General features: G+C 48.4%; 1 protein-coding gene across 6 annotated transcripts in view; it reads left to right on the top strand.

The window, feature by feature from the left end:
• The first annotated feature begins 175 nt into the window (after window positions 1-175).
• CRTC1 (CREB regulated transcription coactivator 1) overlaps window positions 176-12,895 on the top strand; it is a 48,099-nt gene continuing 35,379 nt past the window's right edge. For 4 of the 6 annotated variants that reach the window (XR_015808513.1, XM_088179195.1, XM_088179194.1 and 1 more), the window contains exon 1: window positions 176-352. Coding sequence is in view for 5 of the 6 variants with exons in the window: in XM_088179195.1 (XP_088035321.1) it covers window positions 176-352 (177 nt within the window). In the remaining variant the exon portion in view is untranslated. The remainder of the gene's footprint in view (window positions 353-12,895) is intronic. The other 2 variants (XM_088179196.1, XM_014887215.2) reach the window with 1 other exon arrangement.

Genomic DNA, 12,895 nt, shown 5'->3' with positions numbered 1-12,895 from the left:
GGGGGAAGCCCCGGCCCCGCGCACGCGCGCGCGCCCCCGCCCTCGCCGTCCCTCCCGCGCGCGCCCGGCCCCGCGCATGCGCAACCTCCGCCCCCTCACCGCCCCCTCCCGCCCCGCCGCCGCCGCCGCGCACGCGCCCTGCGGCCGCCCCCCCCTCCCCTCCCTGGGCCGGCGCATGCGCCTCGCCCCCCCTCGGCCGCGGGGAGGGGGATGCGGACGGGGGAAGATGGCGGCCTCGAACAACCCGCGGAAATTCAGCGAGAAGATCGCGCTGCACAACCAGAAGCAGGCGGAGGAGACGGCGGCCTTCGAGGAGGTCATGAAGGACCTGAGCCTGACCCGCGCGCACCGGGTGAGAGTCGGCGCCGCCGCCCCCGGGCCGAGGCGGGCGGGGGGGAGGGTGTGAGGGGCGGCGCCCCCCCCGCAGAGCCCCTCGGGCCGGGGGCAGTGGCGGCGCGCGGCGGGCGGGGCGGGCAGCGCCCCCTGGCGGGGGCGGGCGGCTGCCGCGGTATGGGGGGGGGGGGGTAAAGGCCCCCTCAGCCCCCCCCTCACGGCTCCCGGTCCCCCCCACCCCCGGTTTGGCGGCACCGGGCCCGGCCCGCGCCGCCCACCGGGCCCGCAGCATCCTCCGGTGACCGGCACCTGCCGCGGGGGGAGGCCGCGGTGCCGCCCGCTGGAGGGTCGGGACAGCGGCATCACGGAACGGGCCCGGCGGGGAGGGGGCTGCGCTGCGCTGGGCTGGGCTGGGCTGCGGCGGGGCCACCCCCGTGTCCCCTACGAGAGGGCTGAGGAGGCTCCCGGTTTGTCACACCGGGACACGGGATGCCGGATGCTTTGCCGGTGTCTGAGGGGAGATCCCAACTGCATCACCCCGGGACAGGCCCGGCTCTGAGGGGGGATCCCGGCTCCATCACTTCTGGCCAGGCCCCGGCTCTGAAGCGATCTCAGTTCCTTCAGCGCGCTCTGAGGAGGTGCTGGCTCCATCCCCCCGCTCTGAGCGGCTCCCCTGTCCCTCATCCCGGGACAGTCCCGGCTCTGAGGGGACCCCGGTGCCTCCAGCCTGGCCTGGAGGGTTCCCCAGCTCCATCCCGGCACAGGCCGGGCTGGGCTCGCCGCTCCGAGCAGGTGTCTCGGATTCTTCGCTGCAGGCTGCCCGTGGCGGGCTGGGGTCCCTCAGAGCCCCCCGGAGCATCCCCGGCTTCAGGCGGGCGCTGCCGGGCTCGCTGTGGCCGGTGTTGTTGCCGTTCCACTCCGGTTGTCGTAGGTGCAAATTGCTGCACTTCCAAAGGCTCCCTTGGCTGGTGCTGTCTCTGCAAAGCCCATCAGCAGAAATTCCCGGCATCACCAATGCGCTTTCCGGGCACGAGATGCCTTTTCTGGTCCACGTTCTGGGATGTCAGGGCTGTTCTTGTTCTCGTCCCACCTGCTTGTGTCAGTGTTTTGTTTTTAACTGTTTCAAGAAAATTTACGAGCCTGTTTGCGACGGAAGCTTTGCAGGAACAGCAGGACACACGGTTGGATTTGCAGTCAAAGGTTCCCTTTTATTCCTCTGTGTCAGGAGAGGGTAAATATTGCTTTGGAATTGGTGGTGCTGCTGGTTGGATGTAAAGGAAAGGCACCTGCCTGGGAAGGTGTGAGGCTGGAGCTCACCTGGGTGTTGGATGTTCCTGCTGGAGTTAGTTGGGAGCAGAGTGAGGATAATCTGGAGGTGTTTGTAGTCACTGGAATCATCGTGTGTGGCTCAGTTCCCTGGGATTTTGCCTTCAGTGGTCAGTGCTTGCTGCCACTCCAGAGCTGGCTGTTCCTGAGGGACTTCTTGGAATCTGCAATTACAGCTTGTCCCTCAATTAACTCACATGCTGAGCTCCCACCTTCTGCAAGAGAAGGCAGAATCCACATTCATTTCTCCTGAAGCCCATTTCAGTTTCTCCCAAATCCAAGCGCTCCTAACCCAGGTTTTGCCCTTGGAAAGCCATCACACTTTGAAGAACCTGGTTTTGAAGAAAGAACCCAAGATGAATAACTTTTCTGAGCATTCTGGGTACTGAAGTGATGGAAACACTGACCAGAGAGCTGAGTAAAATGTCTCCTTTGTAGACTTTTTCTTTCAAATTCCATGATTTCATCGGGGTTTAAAATGCAGCATAAAAGCAAAAAGGGGTTAAGCACAACTTTGCTGTTTGCTCTCATTTTCATTTGGCAAGCAGCACGTTGCTGTCAGTTTGAAAACGCCTTACTCAGTTGGTGGAAGCAGCCCAGAATTTCTGTTGCCTTTTCATTATTAGTAATTGTCTTTTTGCAATGTTTACCATCTTGTCTGCTTTATTGTTGGTTACTGCTCAGAGCAGAGGCAGAAATCCTGAACTTCCTCTCTCTCATGGTCACCCTCCACCTATTTATGATGTTGGATCCCTGTGGGATTTAGAAGTTCTGATCCGTTGTGATATCAACCCCTCCTTTACCGCCCTCACCAAAAAAAAAAAAAAAAAAACAAAACCCAAAATCATTTGAGAAAGAATAAACTTTGTTTTCCCCAGGGTTTCCCGGTAGTGTGGAGCTGTTTTTCAGCTGGCACGGTGCATTTTTGGCATTTCAGCTGTGCTGGGAGGGAGTGGAGGTGGGTGGTCGATGGAAGCTCTGGAGCTGCTTAATTGTCTTGTGAGTGGGACCTTGGTGTTCATAATCCAGAGCTTTCTGCCAGTCCCATAGTAACAAAGTGGGTGAGGAGAGGAGAGGGGGAGTTGTTTTGGTTTGTTTTTTTTTTTTTTTTTCTCTGTGACATTGACTCCTGTGTTTTGTTTGTGGCTCTTCTCCTTCCCTTTTTAATTTTTTTTTTTTCTGTGAGGTTGGGAATTTCAGGACTGCACTGATTTTTCTGGGCTTGTTTACCAGGGCTTGTTTCAATTTCTCAGCCCAGGGATGCTTTGATGCAGCAATTTACTCATCCAAGGATGTTGCTGCCCTTTCAAATTGTAATTAACCAAAAAATGAACGTGCAGATACTGCTGAGCCCTTCAATATGCGACTCTTGAAATGTAAGATTTTTATAGACAATCTGTGACCTGCATTTTAAGGGTGGTTCTTGATGGAGATTTTCTCAGGTTTCCAGGATTGCTTTTTTTCTTTAATATTCACTTAAAGTCATTTAATTTTGAGGGTGTTTAGGCAGAGCTGTGTTTGAGCTCCCTCTGATGGGCCTTACAGTCTTACCTTGGAAAAAAAGAGACCCCCCCCAAACGCCAAAAAGCTGCCAGTGGGTGCTGTCTCCCAGCCCCACCTGCCCTGGAATAAACCCAGGGAATTAAACCCAGGTTAATGGTGATGTTTGGAAACATTGTGCAAAATTTCATCACCTCGGCTTGTGTATTTTTAGGTGTTATCCAAAGTTCTGCGTGGCTTTTGTTGAGTTCCTGAAAACTGTGTGAAGTAAAAAGTCGGTGTTTACATTTTAAACCTGGCTGATTTGAATACAAAATCCTGTTGTGGTTGAATTTTGTCAGGTGGAATATGTCATAATAGCATAAATTTGATTTTTATTTGAAATAAAAATGAAGTAAAACCTCACAGTTTGTTACGGAGTGTGTGTAAAACCCACACAAAATTTGTACTTAAAAATGAGACACTCGGTGGTTTCCTGGTTCCTGTTGCCTGTGGAAGAGATCAAAATGTCTCTGTACATCCCCAGCTCAGCACTGGATGTAGATAATATGCAAAACAGTATTTAAAAGCTTAGTTAAATCAGGAATGCTAATCTGCTTTTAAAAATGAGAAACACTGATGATGATGATGATGGTGATAACACAGAGCTGCAGTGGTTCCTGATGTCTTCAGCAGGTTTTTATTCAATAATGTGATACAAAAGAAATTCCCGATGACGTAAGGGTGGTTTTGAATGTGTGAGAGATATTAAAGAAATGCATCAAAATGAGGACTGAGCCCTCCTAGCAGAGATTGATGCCTCCAGCTGGCAGCTCAGGCTGGAAGTGACTTTCTCTCCAAACGCAAATGGGAATTTTTCAGTCTTTAAAGGGTATTTTTTTTCTTCATGAACTTTCCCAAAGTCTGGAGCCTGAGTTTGCACATTTCCAGGAAATGGTGATTTGGGCTTTATCTGTTCTCACCCACCGGGTGATGAATTTCATTCTGTGATGGATCCCAGCACGGCTGAGGTTGGAAGAGCCCTCCCAGCCCAGCCTGTGTCCCATGCCCAGCTTGTCCCCCCCGAGCGCCACCTCCAGCCCCTCCCGGGCACCCCCTCCAGTACCTGAGCACCCTTTCCACGCCGAAATTCCTGCAGCTGCCCAGCCTGCAAAGCTCGAGGCTGTGTCCTCCTGTCCCGGGGGCTTTGTGGCCGTCCTGGAGCAGGACCCCAGGGAAAACCCCCGGAGACGCTCCAGGTGCTGCCACCACCGCGGGCTGGCCGAGCCGGCCGAGCCCTTAATTCTTTGAAAGAATGTTTGTAAAGGAGCAGGGTGAGAGAGGCAGAGGGACCCGCCAGGGCACAAAGAATCTCTGTTCTTGTGCAAGCCTTGGCTTCCCTCAGCCCGCCTGAGCTGTCCAAGGTAAACACCGAGCTCTGCTCTGCCATCCTGGGAACCTGCAGCGAGCAGGGCAAGGCTTCTTCTGCCAAACCCAAGCAGCTTTTGTTGGATTTTTACTACTTTTTTTTTTTAATTTTTAAGGAGGCAATGCCTTTTTTTTTTTTTTTTACTGATTGTCCCATCACTCCCACACAGCACAGCTGCTGCTGGACAAAATCTTTGTGTGTGCAGTGGCCAAATCCCTCGGTGTTAATGGTGTAGCAAAGCTGGGAAGGCTCTGGGAGCACGTGAGGCTGAATTGTACAACTGCTGCATTTTGGGTGTTTGGTTGTAATTCTCAGGGTGAACATGTGGGACTCAGCTCCGGCTGCTGAGCTCGGGTTTTATTTAGCATCAGCACTGGGTGGTAATTTGCATTTATAGAAGGTGCTCATTTAGGAAGAGAATTTGTTCTCAAGGTGAGGTTCAGTCAGTTCTTCCAGTTCTTTGGGGTTGATTTGGGGTTTTCCCCTCCAGGCAAGCTGCAGAGGGGAGCTGAGCCTGTGGTTACACTGAAAAGGAGGAGGTGTGGACACCGATGCTCTTGATTCACCAGGCAGAAATTGAAATTTGTGGTGCTGCTCTTTGAGTTCCAGCTGGGACTGTGAAGTGACAGAGGTGCCAAAGGCCTCGGGGACAGGAGGGGCTGATGTTGTGTTCATCGAGTTCTGTGCTGGCCAGGGCTCAGACATCACCCCACAAAACACGGGAATTGTGCCTCCGAGTCCTTCTCAAGAATACCTGGTACTGAAAAATGATTGTAGTGGCAGTGTGGCCTGAGGGCGAGCTATCTGCAGGATCTGTGAGATGGAATGGAAAAAGAGCTGTTCCTCCAGCACACAGGAGCAGGAGGGGAAAGCCCAGGGCCTGGAAAGCCCAGAGTGAGGCTGTGGCTGGGTGAGGACGTGGGCTTGGCTTTCTCCATCAGATTAGTGCTTATCGGATTTTTTATCGAGTACGCTGCATTTTTATTTTTCTAACTATCTCAGGAACAAGGTTTATTGAAATCTGCTGCCCATCAACCCCCTGCTCCTCTCACTAACGCTTTTTTCTCCATTTTATAATCAATTTATCAATGCTATTGATCTGGCTTGGGAAGCACTTCCTGCACTTTAGGAATATCAAAGTCCTGGCTCTGCTGAGGGAGCAGCAGCAGCACATTTCAGTGAGGATTTTCACTCCACGTGTGGGTACAGCAGGGATGGACCACACGAAACCAAACCCATGGCTTTGGGCCTTTTGGGGGGAGTTTTAACCCACATTTCCTGCACTGGGTGAATTTTCTGTAAGAAACTCCTCCCTGTGAGGGTGGGGAGGCCCTGGCAGGGGTTGCTCAGTTAAATTGTGGATTTCCCATCCCTGGAAATATCCAAGGCCAGGGGCTTGGAGCAGCCTGGGGTAGTGGAAGGTGTCCCTGCCTGTGGCCTGGGGTGGAATTTGATGATTTAGGATCCTTCCAACCCAAACCAGGCTGGGATTCTGTGAAATTATCAAGCACTTTCATTGTCGTGGTAATCAAACACTAATTTGGCAAAAAACAAACATCCTCTCAAAAATGATCAATAGGGATTTAACCAAAATGTATTTAAGGCTAAATATTTATCTCTGTTCTCCATTTTCCATCTGTGATTGCAAAGGAACATTTTCTTGAGCAGTGGAAGGGCAGTTTGGTGCATGGCCCTGCAGCATTGATCACTCCCTAATGCTCTGTTCCACACTGGCATCGATATTTTTGTGCCCAAGGCAGGATCTGAAACCCGAGCAGACTTCCAGGCACTTTTCAGCAAATGTGAGGCTGTCTCTTAAAAAAAAAAAAAAAAAAAAAAGTAAAGAAAATAATCTTTTCTGGGTTAAAACCATTCGTGGTTGTGCTGGCTGCAATTCTACCCCCGTGTTTTTGTAGCTGTGCTGGAGGAGCTGTTGGTGAGGGGTTCCAGAGAGGGAGGGAAAAGCAGCAAATTCAAAATCAGGTGGATTTTTTTGGGAGCATGGTTCATTTTGTGACAGTGACCAGCTGTGACCTCGCTGCTGCTTCACTTGTTTGTTTCTTTTGCTCTCAGCTCCTCGCATTTTGTTAAACAAACGTGGCCCAAAGGCTTTGGTGGCCCTGAATCCCTGGGAGTGCCCAAGGCCAGGCTGGGCAGGGTTGGAGCAGCCTGGGATGGTGAGAGGTGTCCCTTGGGTGATCCTCAATGTTCCAACCCAAATGATTCTGGAATTCTGGGAGCTCGAGGTGGCAGCTGGATGTGTGAGTTCATTATCAGCATGTCTGGAGTTAATATTTGCAATGTTGCTTTGATTTGTTTGAAATTATTTTAATTTTGTGCTGTTGGAAGTGATATCCAGGAATGGGGATCTCCAGCACTGAGCAGCCCCTCTTGATCATTTCATGTTTTATGTTTTGGCCTGAGCTCCTTGGGGCTTTACAAAGTTGTAACCCAGTGTTGATAACAGCCTTGTTTTGCAAATTATTTCTCAGGAATTGAAAATTCTTGCTCTCGTACCAGAACAATCCTTTGCAATCCAACAACAGCACCACACACCCACAAAGAGCAGCTCTTGAATAATGAAGTGGAGGAGGCTGAAATGCTGCAGCAGGAATTCCACAGCCCTGGCTCCAAGTCTCTGCTTCACAGGCTGATTTTCTCCAAGTGTCTTTTCCTTCCTTTTCCTGCTCTATCACTTTTCCTGATGATTGGGAAAATCTCCTCTGTGCTCTCCCTGCTGAGCTGCTCGCTGCTGCTTTTACTCTGGTTACTTATCACTCCAGAGCAGTAAAGATGTGTTAACTGCACACTGCAGCTCTGGCAGATGAATTTTCAATTAATTTCGGTACCCAGCTATTACTATTTATGTGGATATTATTTTCCTTGGACGGCTGAGGTCTCTGAGGGGAGGGAATTGGAGTTGATATCCCAAAATATATGAATTTCCAGGCAGATGCTGATAGCTCCCACCTCAGCCAGAGGAGCAGTTGTTGGTGACAGGATGGGGCCTGGTGGAGGAGCAGTTTGTGAAGCTGTGCAGGAGATTTTTGGAGCCTCAAAGTGAGATTTCAACATCTGTAAGCTGGATTAAAGGAATAAAAAAAACCTCAGTGGGAGAAGGGAAGGCAGAGATTTTGTTTCATATCCTGACTTCTGACTCCTTGATTCCTTGCAGAGTCTCAGTGTAGATTGTATTCCTGGCAGCAAGAGGGATAGAGAGTATCTGATTTAATATTTATTTAATATCTTAAATATTGCACAAGTTTCCAGCAGCCAGCTCACATTCAAATGTCTGATCGACCTTCTCCTTGTAATTAGATTTGCCTCTGGTTCAGGGAGATGATTGTGCTGAATGAGCCTTTAGCATTCGAAGAATTTGGACTCTGATGATATTTGGGATATTTTTGATACCTGAAGGCTTGGCTGATGCCACGTTTTCAAGCCACAAACAATTTTCTGTAGCTTTTGGTCACTCTGAGGGCAGAGTGAGGTGCCCCTGAACCCCAAAGAGTGCAAACATGCCCTGCTTGGCTCCTCATTTATGAAACTTGTAGGGTTACATAACTGAATTTTCATTCTTTAGCTAAAAATAAAAAATGGAACATAAAAGCTATTTTTATCTTACTTAATGAGGGCATCTCTGCTTTTATTTCAGCTTTTCTGAGGCATTTCAATAGGAGGAATGGGGATGGTTGAGGAACTTTTTATTGAAGCTGGATGATTGTTCTCCAGCAGATCCCTGCTCAGAAGGAATATTTGCTTTAAGAAAAGAAGGTCCCTTCAAACTCAGCCTTTTCTGTGCTAAATTTATTTTAGGTTAGTTGGTAGTAATTAGTGCTGTGTTGCACCTCAGTTGTGTAGGGCAGGGCTGTGTCTCTGATTTTTGGTTTGGTTTTTTTTGAGGTTCCTTTCTGGCTTTACTTTGTCTCCTGTTCTCCACGAGCCACCCAAGTGCCCAAAATTCGATGATAACAAAAGAAAAAAAAAACAATCCTTGCCTCCCAACCCTCTGCACAATTCATTGCCAGCTAATAACACTCCCCAAAATAAACAAGATTTTGAGAGTGCTGAGCTCCATCTAAAAGACAACCAAAAGAATTCTTCTTTGCCTTCTGGATATCAAATAATAAACGAGCTTCGGGCAGGAGCTTTCTGCTGAATTATCAGCAGCATCCACGCCTGGGAAGCTGCAGGGAAGGAGCTGAGCTGAGCTGCCACGGGCTGGGGTTTGTTTTTCAGAGCTCTCAAATCAGGTTCGGTGCCTGTTGTAGCTTTGCTTGGCTCCCTGCCCAGTGATAGAGCACAACTCGGAAGAATAGTCACTATTTTAAGGCTCCAGTTTGCTGTATCCTGTTTTTTTTTTTTTTTGCTGCTCAGTTGTGACTGTGAAGTTTTAAACAGTAAACCTTTGTTTCACCAGAAATAGCTAAAGTGTTTTTAAACACCGAGTCGCAGGCTGTGCATTAAGATTTATTCTTTATTATGATGGTTTTGTTTGTTTATTCTGATCCTGCAAGGTGTGTTCCTAATGATTCTTTGCCCTCGACCCCCCCCCCAATGATTCATATTCATTTATTTTGGGGAGAGAAATGTAGTTTTTCTCTTGTTTTCACTGTTCAGAGATTAGAAAAGAAATAAAACAGAAATAAAGAATAAAAAGTAATCACAGCATTAAATGCTGTTGCCTCCTCTCTGCCCTCTTTTTTCTAGTTTGTTGTTCACAAGAAAAAACTAAACAAGAAAAAAAAAATTATTTAAAAAACCAGTATTAGAGTGCACAGTGGATTTTCGGGTTGTAAATAGTGTTGGGGTGTGAGATCTCTTCCACTTTCACAGGAATTGCAGGAGGCAGCTGGGGCAGAGCTCCGGGCCTGGGTGATTTTTACAACCCCATTTCCTCAGGCTTTTCCAGCTCAGGCAACCTGGGGAGCTCCTGGAGGAGAATCTAATGGGGCCTTGGAATTTGGAGATGACTCATAAGAGCACAAAACAATCCAGTTAAGTGATTTGAGGTCTTAAATAATCTCCTCAACAGGAAGGTGAAGAAAACATGAACTCATGAGTAATAATTGGCTTTCTTGGAGTGTTAAAAGTGCAGAGCTGGGGCTTGGCCAGGGCTCAGCTGATCAATAACATTCAGCTCTTATCGATGGCATTGATTGGGCTGGACTCTAATACTTAGCAGAGCATTTATTTGGATTATTTTGTGGTTCTGAGCTGGGGTTCTTGGGGTGTCCTGTGCATGGCTGGAGTTGGGCTTGGTCCTGATGGGTCCCTTTTAACTCAGTGTATTCTGTGATAAATTTATTTTAGATTGGTCCTGATGGATCCCTTCTAATTCAGCCTTTTCTGTGATAAGTTTATTTTAGGTTGTTTTTTACTGAGTGCTGTGTTGCACCTCAGCTGTGTGGGGTAGGGCTGTGTCTGTGCTTTTTGGGGTTCCTCTCTGGGGTTGTTTTTGGGGTTCCTCTCTGGGGTTGTTTTGTTTTTTGGGGTTCCTCTCTGGGGTTGCTTTGTCTCCTGTTCTCCAGGAGTCACCCAAGTGCCCCAAGTTTGATGATCACAAAGAATTGAACCTTTTCTCCCAATTTTCTGCTTCCTGGACATGCAGCCTGCAAAAATGAGTGTTTTTAGTCCCAGATGCAAAGGGTGGGAGTGCCTCCCTCAGCTTATCACAGACTGGAGATAAGAACTTTTACTCCATGCCCTGCTTCCCGTGTGTCAGAGCCCAGAATCTGAGATTCTGCTGTAATGTTGGAGAGGTTTTTCAGCAGCTGCAGGGGCCTCCTGCAGCCTTTGAGAGCTCAGGATTTTCCTGGCAGGGCCCTGGAAGTGCAGGATCGAAGCAATGCTGTCAGGTAACCTTAAAAATAATCAGGTTTAGGAAGGCTGCAGTCGGCTGCCTCGCTGTGCCCTTCCCTGTGCCTGGCAATTCTCAATAATAAAAACACCTTTTCCTAAATCCCAGTTTGTTTTTTCACGGAGCTCCCGTTTCCAGGAGGTGGAAAAGGAGAATTTTGCTTTTCCTTTGCTCTGTGCTGAGCTGATGGGAGCTTGGACAATCCTCCTTGGAGGTGTCCCCTCCCGTTTTGTTGTTAATTTTTGAAGAAAATTTGAGTGTTTTAGTGCATTGGGGGTGAAAATTAAAATCCCTGACAATCAAGGCTGGTCTTGTGTTCTCAGCTCAGCTCTGAGCAAGGAGTTGCTTGGGAAGTGTCTCAGTGGCAGAAACAAAACTGCTGCTAAATTCCAAGATATTACAACAGCTTCCTTCCCTTCAAAAAAAAAAAAAAAAAAAAGGCAACAAAAATGCTTTTTTTTTTTGGCCTTTTCCTGCATTTTTGTTCTTCCTGGCTGCATTTACTTGGCCTGAGAGCTGTGTTTGTGTCCTGCCACGGGGATGGGATAATGGAACAAATCCTTAAAAGTGACTGGAGTGACACTTGTGGTGCTGGAGGAGTAAACAATGATGTAGCAGTTCCACGAGCCTGGGGTCACGTCCAGTTCATCCCATATGTCTGCAGGTTTTTTTGGGGTAATTTTCACTTCGTTTCTAGTAGACATTTGGCTTCCTGTTTTGGCTTTGCTCGTCCCATTCCCTGCAAAATCCATCTCTGCACGACACCGAGGTCCCTGGGAGGCCAGCAAGGATTGGCACAGGGGAAACTTGTGCTGGGCTTGTCCTCACTCCTCTCTGCAGAGCCAGCCTTCAAATCTTCACTTTTATGACACTAAAAACACCCTGAAAATTCAAAAAAACCTCCAAACTGTTGCAAAACATTTTGTTCCAAGCTGCTGCTGGAATCCCTGAGGTCCCAGGCGAGGCAGCAGAGCAGCTGCTCTCGCTGTGGATTATCCCTTTCCTCTCAACCTCAGCCTTCATTTCCTTTCCCCTCCTTCCTGGGAGGAACAGCTGCGCCTTTGGAGCCTCTGCTGCTCTTGGAGCAGGGCTGGGAACTGCAGGAAATCGGTGACTTTGGAACTCTGCCCCTTCCTGAGTGTGACAGCCCAGGCACAGAGAGCCACAGCTCCTCTGCTCCTCTCCTGCCACGGGAGCCAGGGGAGAGTGAGGGAGCTGCTCTGCATCCCAACCCCAAACCCCATTCCCCAAACCCCATTCCCTATTCCCCATTCCCATTCCCTATTCCCATTCCCTATTGCCCATCCCCTTCCCCATTCCCCAAACCCCATTCCCCAAACCCCATTCCCCAAACCCCATTCCCCAAACCCCATTGCCCAAACCCCATTCCCTATTCCCTATTCCCTATTCCCATTCCCTATTGCCCATCCCCTTCCCCATCCCCATTCCTCAAACCCCATTCCCTTTCCCCATTCCCTATTCCCCATTCCTATTTCCAGTCCCATTCCCCAAACCCCATTGCCCATTCCCTATTCCCTTTTCCCTTTCCCCATTCCTATTTCCAGTCCCATTCCCCATCCCCATTCCCCAATTCCCATTCCCATTCCCATCCCCATTCCCCAGTTTCCCATCCCCATTCCCATTTCCCATCCTCATTCCCATTTCCTCTGAAATTCAGATTATTCCCAAGGAAAGCCCTGCTGTCCAGGCTGTTCCCACTGGGATTTCAGAGCCCCCTTTTTTATCTCTCAGTGCCAGCAGCCTGCTCACCTGGCTGGGATTGCTGATATTTTTTATCTCCCTCAGTCTCAAGCCCTTTTGGGTGTTTTATCTCAGAGTTTGAGCTGTGCTTTGCTCTTATCACACCTTGTTTTTTCTCTGAGGTGCTCCAAAAGACACTTTCAAACATGAGCCTTTGCACCACAGAATTTATTTCCCTCATTTATCAGTGCATGCAAGATAAACTCCATTATTTACATATTACAGGTGCCTGCTGAGGTGAAAATATTGCTGTTGTTCGATTTCATAATATTAATTTTTAATTACATGGGAAATTAAAATAAAAAGCTCACCTTGCAAATCCATCTCTTCAGCCACCTATTGAACTATCTGATAACAGCATGGGTGAATTTATATCAGTAACACGTAAATAATGGAAGTATTTGTAATTATTTACAATAAATTACCCAAACCATGATAAAATTATAAAAACAATCAGTATTTTCCCAAGATTATAGAGATTAAAAAGTCCAAAAGTCTTCCCAACCTTCATTCATTTGTGTCTGCTCATTATTGGTTTTAATTGTCAGGTTGGGGATGTGGAAAGGCACCAGGAGCTGCTGGAATTAAAATTGTGGCCAGCACAGAAATTCCTTTTCCTTGGTTTACCTGGATTTTCTCTTATTCAGTTGTGATTCCTTCCTCACTGAATTAAAGAAATCTCAGGCAGTTTTCAGGGTGGGTTCATA

Source organism: Sturnus vulgaris, chromosome 26 (assembly GCF_052056855.1).
Source record: "Sturnus vulgaris isolate bStuVul1 chromosome 26, bStuVul1.hap1, whole genome shotgun sequence".
In the NCBI taxonomy this organism is placed as follows: domain Eukaryota; kingdom Metazoa; phylum Chordata; class Aves; order Passeriformes; family Sturnidae; genus Sturnus; species Sturnus vulgaris.
Note: the sequence above shows the minus strand (reverse complement) of the source record. Positions and strands in the feature narration are given on the sequence as shown.